This window comes from Salvelinus alpinus, chromosome 5, assembly GCF_045679555.1.
Source record: "Salvelinus alpinus chromosome 5, SLU_Salpinus.1, whole genome shotgun sequence".
In the NCBI taxonomy this organism is placed as follows: Eukaryota; Metazoa; Chordata; class Actinopteri; order Salmoniformes; family Salmonidae; genus Salvelinus; species Salvelinus alpinus.
In genome coordinates this window covers 81,844,243-81,871,792 of record NC_092090.1, presented here as the reverse complement: position 1 = coordinate 81,871,792, position 27,550 = coordinate 81,844,243, and the positions used below count along the sequence as shown (strand labels likewise).

The window sequence follows — 27,550 nt, the reverse complement described above, 5'->3', positions numbered from 1 at the left end:
TTTCAAGATATCAGTTTGGTCTACAAAATCCAGTCTGTTGTAGTTGAACAATATGGACTCAGCAACCATACAAGCGCAATCAAACTCAGGTGATGATATCTGATACAGAGAAACAAAAAGTGAGCGAGAGTAAGAGTACATGTGTGTGTGTTTGTGTGTGTGTGTGTGAGAGAGAGAGAGTAAGAGTACATGTGTGTGTGTTTGTGTGTGTGTGTGAGAGAGAGAGAGAGAGAGAGTAAGAGTACATGTGTGTGTGTTTGTGTGTGTGTGTGAGAGAGAGAGAGAGTAAGAGTACATGTGTGTGTGAGAGAGAGAGCGAGCGAGCGAGAGAGAAACAATCAAGACATGCCTCTAAATTGATATTGAATGTTATTAGTAGAGTTTTCATACTCAATATTAATATCTAATGAATTACAGTTGTATTCATTATGACAGACATTTACACTGTCTTAAAAGATTTGACTTTTTACCACCAACATTCACATCTAATTTATATATCTACCTATCTGGACAAATTAGTCAACAGTTATATTGTATTTTCTTGTATTTTATTCCCCATGAGAGGCTGATGCTGTAGATTCCATAATGCGATACCTTTAACAGCAATATTTAGTAGATTTTCCCCTCTAGTGTCTTTTAGAACGTCACAGCTGAGTCGAAGAACTACAACTTCCACTATGCACACGGCCAAAACGATGCTTGGGTTCAGAGGTCAATAAACAAAATCAGCTGTTAGGAAGCTATGTCATGTGATTTAGACAATTAACATTTCGAAACAGTTATTGACAGAGGCTTTCACCAACAGCCTTTTCAATATGACAAATTGTTTTTTTATTTGCGTTGTTGTCTTGCTCTCCCTCTACTCTGAGACGCAGGGGCTTACACACAGCCGTTTTCAGGTAACTTTTTTACCCAGACGTTCAGTGTTCACTGTTACTGGGGTTTACTAATGTCTGGAGCATGGCTGGTAGTATGTCTAGCTAGCTCACTTATGCAAGAGCACCCATTGCATTTCTTAAACGATGTTCATAGTTACCAAATTATATTCGTAGTACACTTGTTCATAGTTATGGCTAAGGCTAGAGAGACTGCTGTTATTTCATTCACTCTAGCATGTTTATGATCTCAGATGTTACATTATAGGCATATCAGGTTTGTTCCTCTGAACATTTCATGCTTTTACATTTTTATGTCAAGAATCATGGGTACAGCACTGACCCAAAACCCCAGTTTAAAGAGAAATACTTTCCCCAAATAATGGACCACTTCAACTTCAACATTATGGGCAATGGAACCTATGAGCAACGGTACCTAATCACAGGTGAACATCCATTGTTATTGCTATTTTGCACAATTTGTGCTGGTTTCTCTTATTCAGTCCAACTTGCATGCTCACTTTTGACTGTTGCCATGCTCTGTGTCCTTCTAGATGAGTACTGGAAGAGAGGTTCTGGGCCCATCTTCTTCTACACGGGAAACGAGGGAGACATCTGGGAGTTTGCCCTGAACTCTGGATTCATCACAGAGCTGGCAGCACAGCAAAGAGCCCTGGTCATATTTGCTGAGCATGTAAGAAGAGGCCATAATGTGTCACATGTTCATGTTGAAGCTTGTGATCATGACAGAACTGGGGAAGTTACTCAACCGTATCACAGAAATAGGCTGGCCTCGTATCCACAAAGCGTCTCAGAGTAGGATTGCTGATCTAGGATAATATTGTATGGCCAGATCCTAGATCAGCACTCCTACTTTGAGACGCTTTATGGATACAGGTGTAACAGTATAACTTTAGACCGTCCCCTCGCCCCGACCCGGGCGCGAACCAGGGACCCTCTGCACACATCAACAACAGTCACCCACGAAGCATCGTTACCCATTGCTCCACAAAAGCCGCGGCCCTTGCAGAGCAAGGGGAACCACTACTTCAAGGTCTCAAAGCGAGTGACGTAACCGATTGAAACGCTATTAGCGCGCACCACAGCTAACTAGCTAGCCATTTCACATCCGTTACACAGGCACTAGGCTCAGATCAGTTCTCTGTTATGATTGTTTTGATACCAGACTACAGAATGTCCTTGAACAGGGCAGTCAAACACTCAAGTAGAGCTGTTAGCTATAACATGATGCATACAGTTACCTTGAATGTTTGATTCATGTTCCACTTTTCTCTCCACAGAGATACTATGGCAAATCACTCCCATTTGGCCAGGACTCGTTCAACATCCCAGAGGTTGGGTTACTGACGGTAGAACAGGCCCTAGCAGACTATGCTATCATGATCACAGAACTGAAACAGCAGCTAGGAGCCTCCGCATGTCCAGTCATTGTCTTTGGTGGAAGGTAAGATCTTTATTACAGGCAATTGGAAACCAAATGTCTATTGAATGATTTCAGTATTAGTTTCAGTGATCTGAAATCTGTCATTTTTATTATTTGTAGCTAAATGCAAGTTCCAATTTGTTTAATGAAAAATGTTACAAAGCAAACTCTATGCTTTTAGATAAAAAAATAATTACGGTTCCAAATGTCTTTTCCCACAATGAAGGCATAATATTTTCTTTACATATCCAATTAATTCCCAATTCTGTTCTTCCAAAGTATCAGACAGAATCTCAATGAGACAATGACATCATCAACTTCAGTAGAGATAAAGAGTCCAGTCTCTCATACAAAGGTTGTCTTCTCTCTCTCTCTCCTTCAGTTATGGAGGAATGTTGTCAGTCTACATGAGACTGAGGTACCCAAACATTGTAGCAGGGGCTCTGGCTGCCAGCGCTCCCATCCTGTCTACTGCAGGGATGGGGGAATCAAAACAGTTTTTCCAGGATGTCACATCCGTAAGTTCAGATTTACAGTAGATAGTCTCACATTAGCTGGTCTGTTTTGTCCCTTGATTGTAGTGACCAAAGTTCTAGGTTTTCTGCATTTTCTACATTCTTGATTTTTACATTTCTCTGTTAACATTACCCAATGTTTTTTTTATGTGTGTGTAGGATTTTGAGAACTATGCCCCAGAGTGTAGGGATGCTGTAAGAGGGGCGTTCCAGAGGCTGCAAGACCTGGCTCAAATGGAAGGTAAAGTCTGCATGTGTAGCAAATGGGGATCTGTGAAACTCACTCCTCAGCCTGAAGTGTCTCTACTTGCGCTGCTGAACAGCTAGATTTTCTGTGGCACGACTTAATATGCTTTAGATGGGGGTCACGTGTGTTTGCGAGGGAGAGGTCCTCGGTTCGAGCCTTGGTATGTGCCGAATCAGGAGGAAGCGATATTAGCTAAGCAAGCTGCGTGACATCCTTTACACATGCACCGAAGCGCCGAGTCTTGGTCCAAAAGGCTTCTCAACAGCTTCTACCCCCCAAGCCATAAGAGTCCTGAACAGCTAATCAAATGGCTACCCAGACTATTTGCATCCCCACCCCCGTTTTTTTATGCCGCTGCTATTCTTTGTTTATTATCTATGCATAGTCACTTTAACTCTACCTAAATGTACATATTACCTCAATTACCTCAACTAACCGGTATATATAGCCTTGCTATTGTTATTTTACTGCTGCTCTTGAAATTATTTGTTACTTTTATTTATTTACTTATTTCTTATGTTTTACTTAACACGTATTTTTCTTAAAACTGCATTGTTGGTTAAGCGCTTGTAAGTAAGCATTTCACTGTAAGGACTACACCTGTTGTATTTGGCACATGTAACAAATACAATTTGAAAAGCCCCTGTAGAAATGGGTTCATCATTCGAATGTGCCTTTACAAAGTATTAATGTCATCACTGATACGTATAGGGTTGTATGTCACTGTAAAAGCACTGTGATTTTCCATCATTACAGTAATGCTCGTCGTCTCCTTTGCATGTTTGTCCGACATCAGACTATGGCCGTATCCAGTCAGCGTTCTCCCTGTGCAAGACTCCATCCTCGTATAAGGACATCCACCAGCTGAATGGGCTCTTACGTAATGCCTTCACCCTCATGGCCATGCTGGACTACCCCTACAGCACCCACTTCATGGGTAGCATGCCTGCCAACCCAGTCAAGGTACTGTTGGTCACAGATAACAACTCATTGGGATTTCAGCTCTACTATGTTGTTCAACCCAGAACTCTATGTGCTTGTAGGTGGCCTGTGACACCATGTTGGGTGGAGCTGATTTGCTGCATGCCCTAAAAGACACTGCAGGTAAGTAGGCGAGAGGGCTGCCCAGTGAGTTCTCCATGAGTCCTGGGGTTCTGCCAGTTGACTTTTGTATCATTGAGGCATTTCATATCAGTTTCCACTAGAGGGTGCTCCTCCTACACATCCCCCAGCTGCTCCTCAGGCAGAATCACTATAAACCATATACCCAATCAACCCAGAAATCCCTTTATAATTGATGCTCTGTATAGCAGGTGCTCACATTTCCATATGAAGATGCAATGTTAGGTCTACCAGCAACTGGCATGTTGTAATATGTTGTTGATGTAATGCCAAATCTCCTACAGGAATAGTGTACAACTCTACAGGAGATCTGACCTGCTTTGACCTCTACACCCTGTATGTGGAATGTGCTGACCCAACTGGCTGTGGACTGGGCTTCAATAGCCTGGCCTGGGACTACCAGGTACAGTATACATCACCAAGCTATTACCATTTGTTCTTTGCTCATCAAGTTGGAAAACTAAGCAGAGCTACTGAAAATTGAATAATTATGGAAATGTTTGCAATTTTTTCTCACAAAGACTGATGTCTTCTCTTTCAGGCCTGCACAGAGATTGAGATGTGCTATGAGAGCAACAATGTGAGTGACATGTTCCCTCCTATGCCCTTCACTGAGAAACACAGGGAACAATACTGCTCCAAGCGCTGGGGGGTGATCCCCCGACCTGGCTGGCTCAAAACCCAGTTTTGGGGTGATGGTAAGAGCTGCCCCCCTAATCACCACAGCTACAGATGCTAACTACGTACATCTTAAATAATTGATTTTGTTAGTGCTGCTCTGCTCATCTGAAATTCCCATACAGTACACAGGGCTTGCTTCTTGAACCCTTATTACCATTTAGCAGATGCTTTTGTCCAAAGCGACTTAGTTATGCGTGCATACATTTCTTGTATGAGTGGCCCCAGCGGGAATCAAACCATACAATCCTGGCATTACAAGCTCTATGCTCTACCAATGTAGCCATACAGGGCCACCCTTGTCTGCTTGATATTTCCATAGTTTCCTCAGTGATGTTTTGTTCTTTATGTTTCTGGTTGTCTCGATCAGCCCTCTCCACGGCCAGCAACATCATTTTCTCCAATGGAGATCTGGACCCATGGGCAAATGGAGGGGTAAGATCTGAATCAAATGTATTTGAGTGCTACTTTTCTAAACCCTCACAATTGAAATGCTATTCATCAGTGGCTGTGTTTACACAGGCAGCCCAATTCTGATATTTTTGCCACTAGTTGGTCTTTTGACCAATCAAATATCAGAATTGGCTGCCTGTCTAAACATAGCCAGTGATATATTCAGTCTGTCTCACTTGTAAGATTTTTGATCTGTAGGTGAGAAAGTCCTTGAGCTCATCGTTGATTGCAATCAACATCTCAGAGGGGGCTCACCATTTGGACCTGAGGTGAGAGAACTTATGATTAGAAATTTCACTTGACTTTCTTCCACTCAACTACTGTGAATTCACAGTGTGCTATATTAGTCTCTTATACAGTATCACCACATGGGAATGGCTGCATTTCAATGCTAATGTTATTTCCCCAGAGAGGCCAATGATGCTGATCCAGCATCAGTTATAAAGGCCCGTAAGATGGAGTCAGACACCATCGCCCAGTGGGTGAAAATGGAGAAGGAGAGATGAAATGCCTTCGACATGGATTTTAATGATCGACAGTGACAGTTGTAAAAGGTTGTTCAATAAAGTATTTTAATCTTGACATTTATACAAATTTAAAGCAGGTCCATAGTTTTATTGTAAACCAAGTGACATTGTGGCACATTTTGTAAGTTCATGATTTAGACAGTTTTATAGACCCAGAACCAAACACTGGTCCCATTAGCCCCCAGCTCTTGGTTTTAGCATGTTCATTCCCAAGTTGAAAACCAGTTCAGTCAACATGGGTGTACTTCTTTCCAGCTGAGTCACTGATGTTGCAGGGTCATAACACAGGGTGTCCCAAAATACACAGTATTGCAAATGACACAGGCGCATAGTTTCATTGAAATGCAGATTCTCACCAATTTGAAATTGATTAAATCAGATCCGCTTTAGCCGACATCAGCATAGGTGGTGTCAGAGGTGGAACTGCACTAGAGCTGTCATATCCACAAGCGGCTCCTGGCATTATACTTAAATCGGACGTCGCATTAAGTGAAAGCCCATATAGCCGTGTTTACAAGTTGAAACACTGGAATGTGAGATGTAATCTACACCTCCATTAGGCTGCTAGAAATCCTCATTTTGTTGAATGATTTTCAATTTGTGTTTCTTTATAGCCTACACTTTCTCGGTCTGAATTTCTAACAGGAGTAGGACGGGTGTGGCTTTGTGACAATGATCAAGGCAGCTACTCACCAAGTTGACACCTCCGACATGCCAAAACATCAGCTATGGTGATGTTGGCTATCGCCGGTTAACACAATCTGATTGAATCTAGGCCTTATTTTCCCTTGAGGTCCCAGTTGGGTAGGCTTATTTCATATGGTATTAGTGGTTTGAAATAAAATAGTTCTCCACAGCTTGTGGGCTGAGTGAGTCAGAGCAGCTGGATTTAATCCATATCGTGGCAGATTCGTGCTAAAATGTAAAGGTCATTTGCGATTAAGCCGACATGCAGCGATTACGTGAATGCGGGAACATTGCCTTTAAATTTCTATCGTGCTATAAGACGGATCTTCCGCGATACGGATTGAATCCAGCCCTTAACCATGAATCTCTCTGACCTTGGTTAGCAGAGAGCAGGCAGCAGCTGACTTCAGATGCTGTATCAAAATCTCCCACTAGCATTTCATTTACATTGTTATAAAATAGGGAAATGGCTTATTTTGTCATTCTTAACAGAATGATGAATGTAGATAATTCCAGATTCCAGTTATTTTAATAACTAGGATATCTTTGGTGTAGAAAAGTTTAGGATCCATCTGAAGGATTTTTAAAAAAGGAATCAGAAATGAGCAGCAGTATATTAACTGATCAGAGACGTGAAAAAGGGATCGGAAGCAGAGCCCTTAGTTTCATGATATATACTGTAAGTCTATGCACAGTTTGAGAGTTATGAAAGTATACCCAGCAAATGGTTGGAAAATGACATTCCTTATTTCAAAATCACACTATGATTATGTAACAAATACACATCTTTGCACAACTATTCACATCAACTATGTACATTGCAATAACAAAACAATTTATGAATATGTCCAAATAGCTTCATAATGTTGTCCAGAGCAACGTTGAAGGCACAAGTGAAACAACACTAAAGGAGGGGAGAGTTGAACATTGAAATAGGGAAGAAAACTACATTTCACACTTAGGATGTTGAGTTTGGTCTCAATACAAACTTAAAATACCACTACAAATAGAATCATCTGAGTGAAAGTGTACATCATAACATTCAATATAGCTATTTACAGGAATGATGGTGAAGTATAGGATCTACAGCCCAGGGCCCCGTTTCCCAAAAGCATCTTAAGGCTAAGTTCATCCTTAGGATCCTTTGGTTTTAACGATGAACTTAGCCTTAACATGCTTTTAGGAAACCAGGGCCAGTTCTACTGCTACTCCAGTTTGTGGCATAAACCACATTTACAATTCAGTCTATCCAGATATAGTATTACACACTACAAATCAATTCAAATTATGTGAACTCAATTCAGCTTAATCTCACAAATACATTAGTATAACTAAACTACCCAAGTGTTCACACTGGCTTGCCCTAATTTGACACCACACAACAGGAATGATGACAAATGATAAGGAAAAATAGGAAAACTGACATTGTTTAAAGATAATAGCAGCGGAGTCAGTCAAACAAGGAAATTCAACAATAAGTGCTTGTTGTCCCCATACACAAAAAGGTGCACAGTATGCAAGTAAACTAGATTGTTCTATGCCTGACATGATTTTACCTTAAATAATTTTTTATATAAATCATTTCTTAAGAATGTGATTGAGAAACTGGAGAGTGACATGATCCAGGGACACAGGAAGTTTCATCCCAATGCTATGTCATTTCCTGTAAAGCCCAGTATTGTGTCACCTCCACTTCCTCTCGGGCTTCTGCTGCCTCTGACCAAGACAGCTTGGAGTTCAGTCACACTCATCTCATTCTCTAGTGTTGGTGGACGAAATTACCACAATGAGCCAACTACACAGGTTGGCTGGCTCATGATTTCCACTCTTCCTTCAGAGTAAACAACTCATTATCAGAGGACACAGACTCCGCACCAGCAATGTAGTGAGAACAGAGAACATTTTAAATAAATATCAAGGCTGCCGTGCCTCAATCTCACCCTCGCACTGCTGTCATTCCACCATGGCTATTACAATCATTTAACGAACAAATTAATTCCGGCTTTTAAAAAAATTGCAATTTTTCCAGAGTTGTGGAGTTGGGAGAGGGTAAACCAACCCAAACTTGAGTCACAGATATCAAAATGAGAAATCTTGGTGTTAGCCAAGCCCTGAGCTGTGATGTATTTCTGTATCTACACTACCGTTCAAAAGTTTGGGGTCACTTAGAAATGTCCTTGTTTTTTTAAAATAACAGCACATTTTTCTCCATTAAAATAACATCAAATTGATCAGAAAAACAGTGTAGACATTGTTAATGTTGTAAATTACTATTGTAACTGGAAATGGCTGATATTTTATGAAATATCTACATAGGTGTACAGAGGCCCATTATCAGCAACCATCACCCCTGTGTTCCAATGGATTAGCTAACAACGTGCCAAGTTTATAATTTTAAAAGGCTAATTGATCATTAGAAAACTCTTTTGCAATTATGTTAGAACAACTATAAAAATGTTGTGCTTATTAAAGAAGCAATAAACCTGACCTTCTTTAGACTAGTTGAGCATTCATGGTTCGATTACAGGCTCAAAATGGCCAAAAATAAAAAACATTCTTCTGAAACTCATCAGTCCATTCTTGTTCTGAGAAATGAAGGCTATTCCACGCGAGAAACTGCCAAGAAACTAAAGATCTCGCACAACACGGTGTACTACTACCTTTACAGAACAGCGCAAACTGGCTCTAACCAGAATAGAAAGAGGAGTGGGAGGCCCCGGTGCACAACTGAGCAAGAGGACAAGTACATTAGAGTGTCTAGTTTGAGAAATAGATGCCTCACAAGTCCTCAATTGCAGCTTCATTAAATAGTACCCGCAAAACACCAGTCTCAACGCCAACAGTGAAGAGGCGACTCTGGGATGCAGGCCTTCTAGGCAGTTTCTGGCCAGTTTGAGCCTGTAATCAAACCCACAAATGCTGATGCTCCAGATACTCAACTAGTCTAAAGGCCAGTTGTATTGCTTTTTTAATCAGAACAACAGTTTTCAGCTGTGCTAATATAATTGCAAAAGGGTTTTCTAATGATCAATTAGCCCTTTAAATTATAAACGTGGATTAGCCAACACAACGTGCCATTGGAAAACAGGAGTGATGGTTGCAGGTAATGGGCCTCTGTACGCCTATGTAGATATTCCATAAAAATAAATCAGCCGTTTCCAGCTACAATAGTCATTTACAACATGAACAATGTCTATACTGTATTTCTGATCAATTTGATGTTAATTTAATGGACAAAAAAATAGCTTTTTCTTAAAAAAACAAGGACATTTCTAAGTGACCCCAGACTTCTGAACGGTAGTGTATGTATCCCGTTGACTTGGCTGGTGTATCGCTCACTCAGCAGGCCAGATGGGCAGGGGGTGGGCCTCTGTGTTGAACACATACTTGTCCAGACTGACCAGCTCCGGGTCATCTGAGAACAGCAGGTAGAAGTACTTGAGAGTCTCCCCCAGGAAGAAACTCTCCATCTTGTCCCGGGGGCTGGGGTACTCTGGGTCCCGAACATTGTTGATGGATGTGTAGCCACCAGTAGAAACCTGAAGGGAGACAGACCAACACAACACACGCTGTAAGAGAAGGATCTGTAATCTCTGGGGAAATACTCAATAACCACATACTGAATATCTCATTAACAATGCATTTCTCAGTAGCCTGGTTTCAGATCAGTTTGTGCTGTCTTGCCAACTCCTATGGTCCTTGTCACGTCAAACAGATGTGAGAGCAGGCTGGTTAATTTACCAACAGTAGTCTAGGCTGGGTAGTGACTGTGTTCTCTCACCTTGGTGTACTTGTTGAAGTTCTGGAGGATCTCCCAGCCCCAGTCTCTGTACTTCCTGTCCTTAGTGAACCTGTACAGATAAAACAAGCTCTCCACCGTCTCAGGGCGAAGGAGGTTGTGTCTGTCTGCAAGCTGAGGAGAGGACAGATACACACACGAGAAACAATCACATAGGAAATTGACCATATCCATGAAAAACTAAACAACAGTAAAATAAAGGGTCAGAAACCCAACTATACTTCAGTAGTGTATTGTTTAATAATATCTCTGCAGGGGAAGTGCACACCCCTGTATACCCACTTTGACGTCTACATCTCTGATGCTTCCCTCGTGCATGTTGAAGTGGACGATCTCAGGGCTCAAGCCAGTCTCCATCTGGGCATACATCTGGTAGCAGGTCTCCATCAGCTGCTTGGCCAGCTCCATGTGTTCGGCTGGCAGGCCGTGGTGGGCCCCTAGAGCCAGGGTCCCAGGGAGGAAACACACCAGGTGGTCCTGACAGACAGAGGGTTGGGGAGTCATTGGAGCAATAGAATGTCCATGTTGCAGAATAGAGAGCACAATCTTTTAATGGAAAAGACTGGAACTACAGCTGGTTAGGGGTTGACACCCTTGTCTGACTCATCAAAGCAATACATGAGATATTGGAAACATTTAAGTATTGGGTGAAACTGGGCTTCAAATGCCCAACCTTAAACAGGGTGCAAACCTCCCTCAAAGAAAATCTTGAGCTTCCTTTGATTTAGAGAAAACATCAGCTCTTTCACCCACACTCATCTGGTGTGCATAGTTCGTATACTAACCATTTTGGGGCTGAACTGACCATGGGACAGCTCCCCTACGAAGGTCAGGCTGTTAGGAGAAGACTTCTTAAGCAGGTTCTTCTTCACTCCCTCTAGGGCCTGCAGGTAATCGTCCAGCAATCTGAAGAACACAGTCACAGCTTTACAGCCAAGCACTGGAGAACACACGTACAGACACAACATTACAGCCAAACACACGTACAGACACAGCATTACAGCCAAACACACGTACAGACACAACATTACAGCCAAACACACGTACAGACACAGCATTACAGCCAAACACTGGAGAACACACGTACAGACACAGCATTACAGCCAAACACACGTACAGACACAGCATTACAGCCAAACACACACGTACAGACACAGCGTTACAGCCAAACACTGGAGAACAGTACCTCCACCATGTGTACTGCTCTGTATAAAAACACTACTGGCTTGACAAAGGAATATGGCTAATAACTGTACAAATACTGAGAAACATCAGCTGAATGGTACTTTTACTATTATTGTTTGATAAGTGTCCCATAGAATCTAGTGTCAACGCCAACTGATAGAGCACTGAGCCAATTAAATCAAAATACAATTTCAAACAAGTACTTTAAAAATAGCACAAGAACCAAATCTGTCCTCAAGCATCAAAGTCCTCAAGCTGCGCTGGGTCTGTGAGAGCTGTTCCAACTGAGGATAAATGTTTTATAAAGTAGCTCTGAAGACCTAGTTGTGCATTAAGTTAAGCAAATATTACCAGACAGTCATGAATAGTCTTGTGCACAGCCTGATATGGCACACAGCCATTCAGCCACATCCACACAGAATTGCAGGTAACAGAGAGACGGGCTGTTTAAGTCGTGTCAGTTACATCAAGGGAGCTGAGGAGATCAAGCTTAGGACTGTCAAACATGACAGCAAGCTAGAACAGCGACAACTCTGCTGCCTGCCTCCAGTACTTAGCAGGGAGCCTAGACAAGATGGGTAGGAATCGAGTGGCTAGACCTGACTCTGTGAATTAGTGTCAGCCTCAACCTCATGACAGCCTTGAGAAAAGTAGACAGGAAAAGTGTTTAGAAAACCCACTCCAACTCACTCTGTCTCCTTCTGGCCTCCCTGTATCCACTGTTTAAGGAGGTATTCGTAGTAGCTATCTGCTCGTGCGCCCAGGGTGAAGACCCCCAGATGGGTGAACTGGCCGCTGTTGGTATTGATGAACATGGGGACGAGGCCGTCCTGCTTCCCTTCCAGCTTGTGGACTTTTTGCATGACCTCATCCACTGCAGCCTGGATGAGAAAGGAGGTGGGGGGGATATGTAAGTTAAAGCTAGAATGTAAATGAAACACTAACAAAGCAGTCACCCTGCTTCTGTTTTGGTACAAAGCTGAGGAATGCACCTGGGGAAATGTAACCACTCAAATTCATAGACAGAGCTATGGATGCAAGGAGAATTATTGTTTTAATCATGTTGAGGATATACAGCGTTTGTTTACATTTTCTTTATGTACAAACATTGGAGTAAAACAAGCTTATATTTGGGGTTCTGATGGAGTAATTTAAGACAGCTGAACTAAGCTCATGAGGCATTTATAAGTTATCTTTTTCAATAATAAAATTAGGTATACATCATTAATCTATAAATCCAGAAATGTATGTAGCAACTAAGGATTCTAGCTTAAAGTGTTGTCAGAGATTATTGATAAAGTGCTGTGGAATCAAACGTTGTCCAAAAGGCTGACATTAATCGAGTCCTTTCACTAGAACATTGCTTATGAATATTACCCGGTAGCGTGTGTCCTGAGTGAGGCGACTCAGCTCCCTAAACTCTAGCTGGATGCTGGTGACCTCAGCAACAGTGCTGTCCGACGTCCATCGAGGGGGGTGGGCCGTACCCTTTCCAATGTTCACATCTGAGTAGGGGATCTTGGACGGGGTGTTGAAGGCAGGCATTAACCTCGTTCCTATATCTTTCTGCAAGGTCATCAAAAGAACAACAGAAGGCCGATCAATATGTTTCCCTAGCCAGACCCCCTCCCACAGAAAAACAAGTTATTTCACGAAAGAACTCATAAGACCAGCAGCGGCATTAGCAGTATCCCATGAAAGGGTCTTTGAGAGGCAGGAGTGGAAGAGGAAATGGCCCAGCAGCAGTAACAGTAACAGCCAGCTCTCTGAATGTCTCGCTTTCTGCATGTGACTCACAGCCTTGTCCAGGAACAGAGTGTCTCCAGTCAGATGGTAAGTGCTCAGCAAGCCACCCAGGATACGGATGGTGCTCTCAAACAGGTTCACATCAACGTTCTTATTGAAGGAGAGCTCCGTTGACACCCAGGTCTTAGCCTCCTCAAACTCTGTCCAAAAGAGACCAACCACAACTTTAGTGGTCTAACTCCATGTAAACTCTATGATATAGCAGATACAAAAGAAAAGTTGGACCATGAATAGAAGTAGCGTTTTCCCTATATGCATTTAGCAGCGGCACACCGGCGCTGCTAAATTGTGGCCGCCAAATTAAATATACAATTTATATAATAATATACTGTATATAATTATACTGTAATATGATTTATATAATAATATACTGTATATAATATACTGTAATATATGATTTATATAATATATTGTATATATGTTTTGGGGGGGGGGATAATTTTCGGGGTGGTAAAACATTTTCAGTGTCAACTTAAACGACTAAAATCAGATATAAAGTATGTAGAAAAGATAATGGAGATACATATCTTTGAGAAATAACAATCACATTTCACTCAGCCCCATGACAAAATGTGTAGAATTGCAGGAAATTATCTTTAAAAACAGCTCACTTTGCCATCGCTGCTGTAAAAAAAATCATAGGGGAAACACTGAAGTACCTTCTTTGAGGTTGAGGATCCACATGGTGTCCAGTGCATCAATCAGGGTCAAGCCCAGGCCAAACCACTCTCCATAGGACTTAGAGATGGGCCTCAGCTCATCTTGGCCCCAGGCAAACTCTTTGTATCCCTTCCATGCATGTCTGAAAGCATCTCGTACTGCCTCAAGCCTATCGAATTCTGAATCACACACGCCAAGATAATTAGCTACCATCTAAAGAATTATAAATTAATTACTTCCATTTCAAATAACTAAATCTCTTTCAGACCATGCACATTTCCTCTCAAAGCTCGTTGCCCTCTATCAAACTCAACTCGTGCTTAATAAACAACTGTTGTTAATGGTCATGAAGGGTGGGCTATGGAGGGTTTGCACACACACACACACACAGAGAGAGAGAAGCGGCAGAAACATGGTACAGACCTGGCTCGTGTGATTGGTTCTCTTGCTCAACCGCTGGGACATTCACCCTGTTCTCTGCTTCCTTGGCAGTTCCTCCTTCAGTGGCTTGGTTAGCCTCAATCAAGGCCCCACGCCTATTAAACACACATAGGTGTCAGTCAAGATGAGAAGACCAGAAAACATGTTTATATGTTTGAAACTGAGTTTTAATTTCTATTCAGAGTACTCCTCACAATCGCTTCCCTAACCCATGCATGCAATAAAGGCTTATGTATCAGTGAAATTGACTTTCATTATCCATTAGTCATCTCCACTGATTAGAGACTAGTCTTACTTAACAAGTGGCTTCTCTCCCTCTTCTTTGTCAGCTTTCTTTGCTTCTTGAATCTGATTCTCCTCCACCTGGATATCTGACCCGGTGCCTTTCTTTTGCAGACGGTTCTGCAGGCCGGGTGGCCCCCGCTTGTGGGGTGCCCTCTTCTGCTTCTGAAGGAGGAGACACGTTAAGGGAAGTGCTTCAATTCAAAAACACTGCTTACTGAATGTATCACTGCACATATTTCTCACAGCCAAAGGCTAGCTTTAGTATTAGAGGAGTGGAATGTACCAACCTCTGAAGGTGGCTCTGGTACTAGTGGTTGGTTCTGTTTATCCGACTCAGGTAGGACCTCAGGGATGACCGGTTTCAGAACATGGCCCTCATCCTCCTTCACAACAACAGTAAGGCCTGGGGAGGTACATAGGGGACGATGTTCAGTCTCTGGTGCCTCAAAAACGGAGTCACCACCACCATAACAATTAGATTTTTTTTGCTGGCCTTGCCTCTGAAGTGTTCTGTGACAGTGGGGTAAGTGGCAATCCCACAAACTAACATGAGAGCCACGGTGAAGAGGATGAGGTTGCGCTGCAATCTGGATAACTGTTTCCATTTCTGTGGAGAAATGGGTAGAAATTGGATGAGATCGAAAATGACAAAGCAGTAAGCACAGAGTAAATAACACCAACACTCGGCTACAATTGATTGCACCAGCTTGTCTGTCAGGAGAGAAAGTCACACTAAGAAAGAAATCCAGAAGAACCACTGAATGTCACACACAGTGCAACATGTCTGATCAACTGTCAGTACCATGCTGCTACGTACTATACAGAGGCACTGCATTGTCATATTCTTCAGATAAACATCACCATCCTGGTGTCATATCTCCACAGATTGACAGTGACAGGTCGGAGCTAGTCATTTTCTGTTGGAGTGACGATCACATGATATTATGGATATGATAATTGTGTCTCGGGGCATTTTTTCATTGAAGTTAGTAAACAATTAAAAATGTCATGCTATATTTGCAGTATAAAACATTCAGTGGGATATATAGTATAGCCTATCAATCAACTGTAAAGCATACATAGTAAGTCATCAGATCAGAGTTTGTGATTAAGATAAGTAGGTTGGTTGATTTCCTTCAGCACTCACTCACCCTCCAGCAGGACTGTCTTCTCCACTGTTTGCTGTTATAGTTGCCACTTCCAGTGAAGGTTAAAGACACAAAGTCCTTCCTTGATGGTGAGTGCATGTCTCCAGCCTACCCCACAGTGAAGTCATAGACTCTATGCTAGAGGAGGAAAGTAGGCTGCAAATGAGAAATTACAGCAGAGGCAACACAAACTCCCTTCTCTAATTATACAAACTCAACTGTAAAGAGATGTGCTTTATTAGACCAAATTACTTTGAATATTGAGGACACATAAATAGGACTAAATGTTTGTAGGATATAGCATACAATTATGATTTTGTTTCAATTGACAAATAAAGCATAATATCTGAAAACAAAGCAATGCAGTTTCGTTTACAAACCTTTTATTGATAATTATGACATGTTTGAAAATATTCCTGTCAATCACAGCCAATTATTGTTAGTGAGTACTTGAGTGGTCCTTTGTAGCTCAGTTGGTAGAGCATGGCACTTGTAATGTCAGGGTAGTGGGTTCGATTTCCGGGACCACCCATATGTAAAATGTAAACACACAAGTCGCTTTGGATAAAAGTGTCTGCTAAATGGCATATTATTATTATATTTACATTATTGTCACGGTCTTTCCTTATTGCAGCCTGCCAATTGTCCTAACTATTGAAAATATTGCTTACATTTGTTCCCCAAACAGGTCAAATTAGCTTCGAAAGGAAAGAAATTACTTTTAAGATACTGTATGCCAGCTGACGAGAGGTAGCTAGCAGATTGTAACGGGCTAACGTGACGCTCAGGGTAGGTACTGTTCGGCGTAGGGACACACTCTTCATGCATCTATTACTGTAGTTAGGCTTGGCCAACCTGTATTCTATAGTTTTAGTGATGTGTTGTATAGATTCCATAATCCGGACATGAGCGAGTGCTCAACTGGTTCTCAACACTGTGTGCACCCATATGTGCGCTGAAATCCACAGCCACCTCGTTCCCCTCAGCAGCCTCCACTGGTTCCCAAACTTTTCCCACTCCGGCCCCCTTCCAGCATTGGGGAACATCCATTCATTGGGAAGGCAGATAAAGTGTTTATTTTCAAAAGCAAATCACTTTTGCATGAGAAAACACAAAATACTACTCATTACGTCACGTTTGTGTTGAGCAGACTGTGGGCTTTGAACAGAGCACCTTGTTCATGCTAGGGAGTAGCCCGGTGCCAAAATGAACGCAATCAACTTTCACCCGGTGCGAAACGCCTACCCGGTTCAGATGAATCAAATCACCCCATTGAGACAGGTGGATGACCACCCCAAAGTGTTGCATGCCATGATGACACTGTTGTTTTGATCAGTGAGAGAGAATATTTGAATTAGACAAGATGGCTGCGTACATATTGTTGGATCACTTGGCACAAAACATGTATTTTAATATCGGAGCATTTTATAAATTCAAACGAACCATCTGCAACTGGACACGGGAATTTGCGAAAAAACATGTTTGGCCCAAAAAAGGCTGGTCGAAAATGCTCTGTGCTTCTCCAAACAGTACCTATCCTGTAACGGCTACTGGAGCGTCACATTAGCCCGTTACAATCTGCTAGCTAGAGGAGACTATGCCCGAAGTCTACTCGCAACAGCTGGGATGTATTCATTACGGAAACAGTTTGCCGTTTAAGAACCAAACGGGAGCAAAACAAGAGTTTCTATTGGACAAATTCAGACAGGTCCCTCCCCGTTTCGTTCCGTTTAAGAAACGTTATCCAACAGAATCTGCGTAATGAATACGCCCCTGATAATTACGACTGAAAACATCCTCGCAAACAAAAACAATGTGCAAGCTAACACAATCAAAACCTAGACTAAAATATGACGTTGAATTTAGAAATACATGTACTTTACCTTTTAGTCAACAGTGTATGGTCTCTCGTGCTCTTCAGAGCTCACAATTCCAATGTCCTGGATCTTGAGCGAAGCTTGACCGATTCACAAAGCGACTATAGACCGAGGCATTACGAGGCCTACAGCCTAAAAACAAGCAGTTACACGAGTAAAGTTAATTTACTACAAACGAGGAGCATGTCTAACAGGAAAACGGCAAGCGTTCGTTTAAAATGATTGAATACCTTGAAGAGAACGATTCTCTACCCAAGAGCAGCAATGCAATATCTATACATGCCACGCGCTCAGTGCTAGAAAAAGTAACCTGACCGAACAGAGCGGAAGCAACAAAATACATTCGTTGATACAAGTCTGAGGATGATACATTGTAAATACACGCCTTTCTCTCAAATCAACACTTCGTCCGATTACTTTTAATGAAACATCAGTAGTTAATTTTCATTCGAATCTAGTCAAATCACATCGTTTTCAATTGTTTCAAGTTTTACTGAAAATAAAATAGCTTATTTTCAACTTGTTTGGGTGCTCAATAAATTGTGTGTAATATTCCATATGACAATACCAATTAATTAGGAATTAATTAGTACAGTCCCTTCATTTATTCATACATTTCCGTCTAACAACAAAAGTACTAGTATCTCGGGGGCACAATACAAAACATGAGAATATGAATGATTGCTATTTATTCAAACTTAAAAAGAAAAACATAAAAGAAAATGGCCAGCATATAAATTAAGTAAATCACACAATTAAATACATATCTTGAAACAAAGATGAAACTGAAGAAAAACGTAAAAACACTTTTTTTTTTTTTACAGTACTGCATTGTTCCTCTGTATCAACAGAAATCAAAACATCACAATTTCACAAATGGTAGAAATGGTGATTAGGTTACTGCATCTATCAGGTGATGCAATAATGCATTCAATATTATCACCAGACAGAATTCATTGTCATAGTTCCCAATAATAGTCATAATATTATTAGTCTTCCTAGTTTTTGACCAAGGGATCAATATTGGAATGTTTCTTAGTTTCTAACTGCAGATGTAAGGGTATAGTGTGTATATAATGACGTAGAGTGAGCACGGAGCTCATAAAATAGAGATGTAGCTATGTCTCCAATTTGGGCCACATTGTTAAATTGCAGCAGTGAAGGTTAATGTGTAAACCACAGTGCTCTTCATCAAGAACATACCTGAATTAAGTATGGGTAACGTGAAAAAATTATTATAGCAACCTTTAGCATTTAAAGAAACCTCGGTCATTTAAACCAATTACATAAATAAGCATGTTTCAATATCACAAATTAAATCAGTGTAAACAAAATACAAAGATAATTTCTCTCAAGAATATCACTGGCCTCTGAAAATGGATAGACTAACCAGTTCATATTTGTAACTGGTCAACCTTTGGATAAAGAAAAGAGACACTTTTTCCCGTTGGTTGGTACGTCTACTTTGTCTTAGCAATAAACAAGAATGTCATGAGAAGAGGAGAGATGCTGATGTCTTTCTCTGTATCTGTTTCTCTCCCATTTCTCTGGGTCATTTCCCCACTGGCTGGTGGTTGTCTCATTGTTATCTCTGCTCTTGGCAGTCCTTAGAGAGTGTTTCTATTCCTTTAGCTGAAGCACACAGGCCCAACAGTGAATCCAAACTCCTGTGTGAGGTCACTGCTGCCGAACACTGCCAGATCTCTCAGGGGAAGCAGATCCAAGTCCTCACTCTCAAACTGGAACACCGCCTCACGACGGCCTCCGGAATGCAGCTCCTCAGAGGGCTGCCAAGAGAAACACAAAGTACATTAAGTATTGAAGTGACTCTCTTCACCATCCCTCAACAGCCTCACCTCCTCACCACCACCACCACCATAATGTAATACAGTACATGGTAATCATTATAGGGTAGTCTAAAAACATACCACGCAATCTTGTAATGTCCCCAGGTAACTCTGTCTTTGTGTGTCTGCCAGGAACTTCACCTCTCTTTCGCCTAGTCCCTGTATGTTCCCAGGCTGGCAGGAGTAGGTGATGTTCTGACTGGTGAGCCTGCTGTTCAACCTCAGGAATCTCATCTGCACCACGTCGGGTCCTAAATACTCAAACTGGGAGAGGGCATGGAAGGAAGGAAATCAAACCAGAAACACAAAAGCATTTCATTGTACTGTGTACACCACATGTATCCTTTGCATATGACAAATAAACTTTGATTTGATTCGATTTGAGAATCATGAATAGAATTTAGGCTTACCTGAAAGCCTTTTTCCTTTGAACTCAACCAATGAAATGAGTTATTTGTCCCAGAATCCTTCAGCCATGCTTTTACTGGCACCTGAAGTTTGAATGTATTTCATATGTTATTACATACATTTAGCATATGTTATTACCACATTATATAAGATCTATAGTTCAGTGGGTCCCAGAGCCAGAAGTGTGTGTAGAAGTACCTGAGGCTGGAGCGGAGACAGACAGGTCTTTGGTGCTGCAGTGAAGTCACAGTACACCAGAAGGGCATCAGCTGGGCTGCCCTGGTTAGGATCAATGTAATACATCCCTGGAACATGTAACAACCTTTACATCAGAAACTGAGCAGGGTTCAATCTCTCTGCTGCTGTACAACCGCTCCCACACAAATCTAATAAGCGTATTGTACATTTAAAATGCTTTAAAATATCTGATACCAATATTGTGGTGTTAGAATATAACAGAGAAGTCTTCACATTGTGGGAGAAGCCCATACCGTTAGTGAAGTTGGGCTGGGAGAGCCAGAGCTCCAAGCAGGTGGTAGCCGGGTGTTCTTTGGTGCCGTCTGGTGGATCTATGAGCAAGCGCAGGTCTTGGTGCAATAAATCCAGCAGAGTCTGGATCAGGAGGTAGTTGGGCTTGTCTGACAGGTACATGAGGTCCTGATCAGGCAGGGGGTGAAACAAGGAGGTGTTGTAATATAAATAGTTATGGCTAAATTTGCTGAAATGGCTTTAGTTTCAAAATTTAAGTATTTGGATGTGCTTGGATAGATTACCAACGACTTGCCTTGAGTTGTGCCAGAGTGAGATTCAGAGAGGTTCCAGGGGGGCCAGGAGGTCCAGGGAGGCCCTGACATAAACAAGGAAAAACAAACACAATATGAAAGTTAATCTCATTGCCCTGGGTTGCCAGATTGGGTCAGGAATTATTTTGATTTCATTAAACAGATGTAAAGTGGCTGGTACTGTAATGGTTTGTGATGTGAGTAGGGTCATACTCACAGGCAGGCCTCTCACTCCAACAGGACCTGCTGTTCCAGCAAATCCTTTTAGACCCTGACAATTAGGCAAATTTAGTCAGTGCCCTCAGTCAATCCCCCAATCTCCAAATAATTCATTGACAAGACACAAAGGTATGCATAAAAAACGGAACAAATGTGTGTATTTGTATTTAGAGAACTGTTATACACATACCTTTTCTCCAAACAAACCCTATACAAAGAGAAAATTCATCACATTAGCATTTACTTTTTCTCTGTATAAGTACGTTTACTATATTTTCAGAAATACAAGGGAAATAACAGTACCATATTTCTGAAAAAGGACAACTTACAGGCAGTCCAGGTAGACCTGGGGTCCCCCATTCCCCATGAGGACCAATGTCTCCCTACAAAGACAGAACACATAAATCACTGTCAATACAACTCAATAGCAATGCCACGATTAATGAAGAATACTTAACAGAACACTGAGTCGGAACACACTAGACCAGGGGTGTCAAACATACGGCCCGCGGGCCGGAACCGGCCCCCAAGGAGGTTCGATCAGGCCCGCAGGATAATTTGAAAGTGGAAAAAATGCATAAAAGACATGGAATTAATATTTTTAATTCGCTGCAATTCATGGATTATCCGCTAAGGGGCGCACTCTTTCCATCAGAGTAGAAGACAAGCCGCATCACTGAGACAGACTGAAAACAGCAGACGGTATCAATGCGCCATCTGCTGCTTGTTACGACGTTGTTAATACCTTGGTCTCTACCTCTCCGCTACACCCTCATTAGCCAAAATGTCGTTATCCAAACGGAGAAAAGTAGATAAGGAGTGTAGAATTTTCAAAGAAAAATGGACCACGTCCTATTTATTTACAGAGATGCACGGAAAACCTTCGTGCTTGGTGTGTTTGCAACAAGTTTCGGTATTTCGGTACCTTTAAAATGCTGCCTTAGATACTGTTTGCATTGAAAGAATACAGCTCTGTGAAGATGAATCCTTACTGTGGTGATTTAAAAAATGTGCACTTTAATGTTAGTCAGCAGCTTCAAAACAAAAGTTGTGTGATGGAATTCTACTGTTCATACAACTCCATAAATTTTCAGTATGTATTGTATGTGTATGTATGTTTCATGTATGAAGTTTACAGATTTACAGGACAGGCGAACACTTTCTTCATTACACATTTAAAATCACTCTCCTTAGTTTGTAAGGTGTACGCAGGGATTACATTTAGATTTTATATGCGTATGTGTAAGTGGTTTAAAAATTCCTTTCTTTAAAAGTCTCATTTAATCTTAAAGTGCATTACTATATTTTTCAGTACCAATTAAAGTTTTGTGCCTTTGTACAATCAGTGGGATCAGTTGCAATGCATATTTGTGAATGATAAAAGTAAATTGCACATTTGTCTAAGGAAATATGAGGTGTTTCATGAAATGTTTTGTAAAAGGATAGTTCATTAAATTTCAATATTTTCCTAATGTTCTTGTGCTTCTTTACACCAAAACAAAGGAAAGACATGATATTTTGGTTATTTATAGCAGAGTATGGTATAATTTTAATGGTCCGGCCCACTTGACATCTCCCTAGGCCGTATGTGGCCCACGATGCGAAATGAGTTTGACACCCCTGCACTAGACGGACAGATACTAGAAGGTGCATCTTACCTGTTCTCCTTTTAGGCCAGCCCTCCCTGTCTGTCCCAAAGGGCCTTGTGTCCCCTGAAACAGACACTTGACTGACTTAATACATCATGGAACTGGGTCCATTATTACATACAGGAAATGTATAGGGATATGAACATGGGAATGATGGAGGCAAAATGCATCCATAGTGAATCTACATTACATTTTTAGTACATCTGACTCGAGTGTAATACGCTTCTTGGGATAAATGAGCTCAAAAGTACCTTCAACCCCTGACCTCCAGGAGGACCTGTTAATCCCATATTCCCCTTCTCTCCCTGTAAGTTTAGGGGAAATATATTAGTGTCACATAAACTGAGCTCAAAGTGCTGTACTTCTTCAATCATATCGTAATCCTGTTGAGGCTTCAGTCAAGGTCTTACCTCTATACCTGGTCCACCCATTAGACCTTTCTCTCCTTGTAAGCCAGTTGTCCCCTTTGAGAGAAACAAGGGACGTTATTTCCTAAGTTTTGGGGACCCAGTGATTGAGTTATACAGCTAATCCTCCTGGCATTGAAAAGTGCACACAGCCTTTCCAAAACAGATCAAATAACTTACGTAAGGCCCTTGTCTTCCTGGAGGCCCGGTTGAACCAAAATCTCCCCTCTTTCCCTGTAGGTCATAGAAAGGTCAAATCCTGATTAAAATCTGATGTCCCATTGACCTTACACAAACTCTCACCACTGCAAAATATTATCAAGGTGAAGAAACATTATACTGTATGTTATGGCGAATGCAAAATCGGGCCAGAGTTTCTCACGGTCAATAGTGATTACTGACCTTTTCTCCTCTCTCTCCACCTAAGCCTTTGCTTCCAGTTTTTCCTCTATTCCCCTTACATGGAAACAAAAACAGCTTTTAGAATCAAATGAAGAATCAAGATCCATATTAGTTGGAACGATACATTTTTAACATATGAAAAAGAGAGACTGAATAAGCAATGGTGTAATTCTCACCCTCCTTCCAATGTGTCCGGTCTTTCCCGGATACCCATTTCGACCATCATACCCCTGACAAAAAGAAAGACCTACAATCACATACACTAAGTGGACATTATGATATGGCCTTTGATACAGGTAGGATGTCAGAATGGAACAGAGTGCTAAATACTATATATGTAGATGTAAAGACAGGTGAAAGGTGAAGCTTAACCTGACCTTTTGACCTTTCTGGCCTAGTCTTCCCTCAGGGCCTGTTTGACCTTTTGGTCCCTGAAGAGCAAAAAGGTAATGTTGACTTATCATAAAACGTCATCAGTAGACATTTATTTCTGGTGAAGATATTGGAATATGTGTGTTTCATTTGTATATAAGGTCTAACACGTTATTGTAGCACTTACCAAAGGTCCTGGTGGGCCAACAGTTCCCTGAGGCCCCACCTCACCAGGCAAACCCTAAGAGTAGGGATGAGTAGAAAATAACATCAACCAAAATGTTTACCAACTTATGTCATGTTGCCAAAGACATACCAACACCACAGTTCACATGTGTCTGTGTTCCTACCTCCAATCCAGGAGACGCTTGGGGCCCCCTGTCGCCTGGAAGACCCTCTGGCCCCTGGACCCGACAGAGACATTCAGACAGTCATCTTAATGAACAATTTAGATGTTCTCTAGAAAGAAAGATATCAATCAGCCTCACCTGCTCTCCTGGTTCTCCTTTATCTCCAGGCTTGTCTTTGGGCCCCTTAAGTCCGGGGAAACCCTTTGGACCAATCTCTCCCTGTCTCCCCATGCCTCCCCCCACTCCCTACAGAAACCAACAAAATTTAATTATGACAGAAATTGACCATGCAAGTGCAATCAATGATGCTGTGCATATGGTTTGAATTACAATCTTATCAATATAAATTGGCAGATGATTTGGATATACTAGGTACCTTTGGTCCATGTTTCCCCATGTCACCATTCACTCCTCTGATGCCTGACACCCCCTGTCATTAGAAGACAACAGCTCAATAAAACCAATCAAGCCTACAGTTACATTACTCTCTATAATTCATATATGAAAATGAACAACAATTTTGCTGGCAATACATACCTTAAGGCCTGAGTTTCCAGGGTTCCCAGTCATACCATAAGGGCCTTTGTCCCCCTAGAGAAATTACAACTCCATGTTACTGTACAGCTATATGGCATCATTGTCCCGATCGTGATTAGAGAATTTCAACATCATACTGTACCTTCTGCCCTTGTGGTCCATCAGCCCCAGCCAATCCAAAAGGTCCTGGAACACCCTGGAACAATAACAGGTTGTTAGGCATAGTATTCTACAAAGCCATTAGAGACATTGCCATTACTGAGTAATAACAGATGTTCTAACTATCAATACACTCCAGTCTACTTCAAACCTACTTCCAGTCCAGACAAGCCCGATGGTCCAGCTTCCCCCATCAACCCCACCTGGCCCTGATGAACAGAAACAGAACACCGCTGAAGCGCCAAATCTACATATCACACACACGTCACCTCTATTAAACCATCAAACATTAGTATAGAATACACCTTATCAGTCACTTACTCGTAGTCCTACGTAGCCCTTCTCTCCCTTCACTCCTCTTTTCCCATTGTCCCCAAGAGCTCCTGAGGGCCCCTCCGACCAAGAAAATCCACGAGGTCCTATGTCCCCCTGGAGAGGAAAAACAACAATATGGAAAGTATCAGATTGGGATTTGTATGGCAGAGGAGCAAGAATACATTTTTCAAAGACTTCTGAAAATCTTAACAGGCATTGTATCATACATATAGAACCACACATAAAGCATATATTAAGTAGGCCTTCTTTATTCTGTTAATCCCACTACCTTTTGTCCTTTAGGACCAGGATATCCTCTGTTGCCGAAACCTCCCATCTCTCCCTGCAACAGACAATCACAGGAAACCATGAAACCACATCCCAAGCTGATAATGATGGCAGCCTGTGTCTGTGGATGAGCTTGGTAGAAAGGGTAATACAACTGACCTCTTTGCCCCTTGGCCCAGGCTCACCCTGCAGCCCCTGGGAGCCCTGTGGCCCTGGCTCTCCCTGTAGTCCATTCGGCCCTGGCTTTCCAAAGGGACCTGGAGCTCCCTGTCTCACAGCAACATAGATGGAGTCAGAGAGGTGGGGATAGAGTAGTGAGCGATCTAATTAACACATTTGAACTGAACTACTGAAAAGGGGAGGAAATCCTATTGTGATGATGTCACTGACCGGTTCCCCCTTCCTGCCAGATGGCCCCTCCTCACCAACTGTTCCTGGGGGACCCTGGTAGGCAGGAGAATACAGTACAGGGTCATCAATGTCAGCCATGATAGCACTATTGCAAAAGTATTGTATGATATACCACACCAAAAAATAGCAAAAAACACAACATCAGTCCTAATGGAGGTGGATGGGTATACGACTGTCTAAGAACAGACACACACCTGCTGTCCATCCAGTCCAGATGGCCCACTGTCCCCAACAGGCCCTGCTGCTCCCTAAACAGACACAACAATACAGTACATCACTCAATGCATTACTGACTATCATGATTCATGCTTTATTCCTTTCAATCTATCATTGGAAAATAGAAAAAGACAAGAGCTAGGGCTGACATTGAACTCACCTGCAATCCATTTTCTCCAATCTGCCCCATTACTCCATCCATCCCAGGAGTGCCCTGGATACAGTAGATAAAATACATTATCAGACTCAAGAGTGACTATACATGTATTGATAATACATTTTAATATCTGTAATGTTCATTAAAATATTTAATCAACAGAATATAGAATAATACAAAAATAATATAATATACTAATATAATACTAATATACAGATAGGCCTCTGATTACTTTTTTTATTGGAATGAAACAATGAGAAAGATGAAAAGTACCCACTCACTGGAAACCCGGTGGGCCCGGCTGGCACCTGAGGCCCCAGAGGCCCCTGGCTTCCTGCGGGGCCTGGCTTTCCTGTCCTGCCCTCTGGCCCTGGTAGGCCTGGAGGACCCTAAAACCAGTTACATAGCGGTTAAAGCGTTGGGCCAGTAAACTAAATGTCACTGATTCAAATACCAGTGCCCTTGAGCAAGGCACTTAACCTTAATTTGCTCCAGGGCTGCCCCTGTAAAAAACACATTGCATTGCACCTATCCGATATACAGTATGTAACAATAAAAACATATATTTTGTATTATCTTCTGATTCAACCACAAGACAAATATGGACCATAGTGCATTCACATCAGCCAACCATGGACCTCATAACTTAATCTGTCTCTAGAAAACAAAATGACCAAATCATCAAAGTGCCATCTAACCAAACAAGAGGACAAGGACATGATTTAAAAGTGCTACTCACTGGTGACCCCTGTATGCCATTGAGCCCAGTGTCTCCTTGACGACCCTGAGGTGGATAAACCAGAAAAACATCACGGCAGAGTCAGGCTGTAACCCCAGGGGGAAACCTCATCCAGTGTGTCTAAAGCTAGTCTGTATGAGTAAAATGGTCTTAAAGAGTGAGCTTCCTTACCTGAGGTCCAGCGGGCCCTCTCTCTCCGTGAAATCCCTTTAACCCCTATAGGACAGATCAAAAACATCAACGTGGTAATAAAAGGTATCAATGTGTAATATTTCCACCAATATTAGTTTACACTATTCTTTCCATGATGTGAGTGTCAGTACAGTGTACTCACTGGTAGTCCACTCTTCCCAGGGATACCAGCGGGGCCTCTCACACCAGGTTCCCCCTGAGATTAGACACAGACAGGTGGCATTCAATGAAATCAACAACTATACTAACACTAACATGTGGTAGAACTGTATGGGGTATTTTCTTACCCTCTCTCCAAAATGACCAGGTCTCCCAGTTAAACCCACTGCTCCTGGGTAGCCCTGTACAAGG

At 41.9% G+C, this 27,550-nt stretch overlaps 4 protein-coding genes across 5 annotated transcripts in view; 1 reads left to right on the top strand and 3 right to left on the bottom strand.

Annotated features, from left to right (window-relative positions):
- The first annotated feature begins 685 nt into the window (after positions 1-685).
- dpp7 (dipeptidyl-peptidase 7) lies at positions 686-5,934 on the top strand. The gene is made up of 13 exons (XM_071403663.1): positions 686-899; positions 1,198-1,321; positions 1,430-1,569; positions 2,177-2,340; positions 2,702-2,837; positions 2,994-3,075; positions 3,878-4,044; positions 4,125-4,185; positions 4,488-4,606; positions 4,745-4,901; positions 5,252-5,316; positions 5,533-5,603; positions 5,744-5,934. The coding sequence occupies exons 1-13, from the start codon at positions 816-818 to the stop codon at positions 5,838-5,840; spliced, it is 1,467 nt and encodes a 488-aa protein (XP_071259764.1). The 5' UTR covers positions 686-815; the 3' UTR covers positions 5,841-5,934.
- A 3,508-nt stretch (positions 5,935-9,442) lies between these two features.
- Positions 9,443-18,094, bottom strand: LOC139576986 (endoplasmic reticulum mannosyl-oligosaccharide 1,2-alpha-mannosidase-like). Of its 2 annotated transcripts, none has more exons than XM_071403660.1 (14): positions 17,756-18,094; positions 15,876-16,010; positions 15,223-15,331; positions 15,012-15,127; positions 14,735-14,886; positions 14,422-14,534; positions 13,998-14,177; positions 13,330-13,478; positions 12,910-13,098; positions 12,223-12,413; positions 11,133-11,253; positions 10,630-10,824; positions 10,330-10,461; positions 9,443-10,087 (listed from the first exon to the last, which is right to left on the bottom strand). In XM_071403660.1, the coding sequence occupies exons 2-14, from the start codon at positions 15,969-15,971 to the stop codon at positions 9,884-9,886; spliced, it is 1,947 nt and encodes a 648-aa protein (XP_071259761.1). In that variant the 5' UTR covers positions 15,972-16,010; positions 17,756-18,094; the 3' UTR covers positions 9,443-9,883. The 2 variants fall into 2 exon arrangements, with proteins under 2 accessions (XP_071259761.1, XP_071259762.1); XM_071403661.1 differs by lacking the exon at positions 17,756-18,094 and adding an exon at positions 16,253-16,390.
- A 327-nt stretch (positions 18,095-18,421) lies between these two features.
- Positions 18,422-27,054, bottom strand: LOC139576985 (collagen alpha-1(V) chain-like). Its single transcript, XM_071403659.1, has 31 exons — positions 27,008-27,054; positions 26,550-26,657; positions 26,272-26,325; positions 26,090-26,143; positions 25,875-25,928; positions 25,644-25,751; positions 25,486-25,539; positions 25,203-25,310; positions 25,037-25,090; positions 24,865-24,918; positions 24,723-24,776; positions 24,562-24,615; positions 24,324-24,431; positions 24,186-24,239; positions 24,023-24,076; positions 23,841-23,894; positions 23,640-23,693; positions 23,464-23,517; positions 23,242-23,295; positions 23,065-23,118; positions 22,906-22,959; positions 22,664-22,717; positions 21,335-21,388; positions 21,196-21,213; positions 21,004-21,057; positions 20,789-20,851; positions 20,496-20,661; positions 20,203-20,309; positions 20,007-20,087; positions 19,678-19,860; positions 18,422-19,536 (listed from the first exon to the last, which is right to left on the bottom strand). Exons 3-31 carry the CDS (start codon positions 26,311-26,313, stop codon positions 19,378-19,380), a joined length of 2,115 nt encoding a protein of 704 aa, XP_071259760.1. The 5' UTR covers positions 26,314-26,325; positions 26,550-26,657; positions 27,008-27,054; the 3' UTR covers positions 18,422-19,377.
- A 78-nt stretch (positions 27,055-27,132) lies between these two features.
- The window catches only part of LOC139576981 (collagen alpha-1(I) chain-like), a 65,581-nt gene continuing 65,163 nt past the window's right edge, over positions 27,133-27,550 (bottom strand). The window contains exons 35-37 of the mRNA XM_071403657.1: positions 27,487-27,540; positions 27,342-27,395; positions 27,133-27,223 (exon numbers count right to left, since the gene is read on the bottom strand). Coding sequence (XP_071259758.1) covers positions 27,158-27,223; positions 27,342-27,395; positions 27,487-27,540 — 174 coding nt within the window. The 3' untranslated portion in view covers positions 27,133-27,157. The remainder of the gene's footprint in view (positions 27,224-27,341; positions 27,396-27,486; positions 27,541-27,550) is intronic.

Excerpts from the sequence above, each read along its gene's own strand:
- dpp7 (XM_071403663.1), top strand. The coding sequence starts at position 816 with ATGACAAATTGTTTTTTTATTTGCGTTGTTGTCTTGCTCTCCCTCTAC. Across the intron at positions 900-1,197 it reads TTACACACAGCCGTTTTCAG|AATCATGGGTACAGCACTGA; the intron begins GTAACTTTTTTA and ends TTTTATGTCAAG. Across the intron at positions 4,045-4,124 it reads TGCCTGCCAACCCAGTCAAG|GTGGCCTGTGACACCATGTT; the intron begins GTACTGTTGGTC and ends ATGTGCTTGTAG.
- LOC139576986 (XM_071403660.1), bottom strand. The coding sequence starts at position 15,971 with ATGCACTCACCATCAAGGAAGGACTTTGTGTCTTTAACCTTCACTGGA. Across the intron at positions 14,535-14,734 it reads GGAGAGAAGCCACTTGTTAA|GCGTGGGGCCTTGATTGAGG; the intron begins GTAAGACTAGTC and ends TGTGTTTAATAG. Across the intron at positions 10,462-10,629 it reads TCAGAGATGTAGACGTCAAA|CTTGCAGACAGACACAACCT; the intron begins GTGGGTATACAG and ends TCCTCTCCTCAG.
- LOC139576985 (XM_071403659.1), bottom strand. The coding sequence starts at position 26,313 with ATGGATGGAGTAATGGGGCAGATTGGAGAAAATGGATTGCAG. Across the intron at positions 23,895-24,022 it reads TTGGCCCACCAGGACCTTTG|GGACCAAAAGGTCAAACAGG; the intron begins GTAAGTGCTACA and ends TTTGCTCTTCAG. Across the intron at positions 23,694-23,840 it reads TAGGCCAGAAAGGTCAAAAG|GGGTATGATGGTCGAAATGG; the intron begins GTCAGGTTAAGC and ends TCTTTTTGTCAG.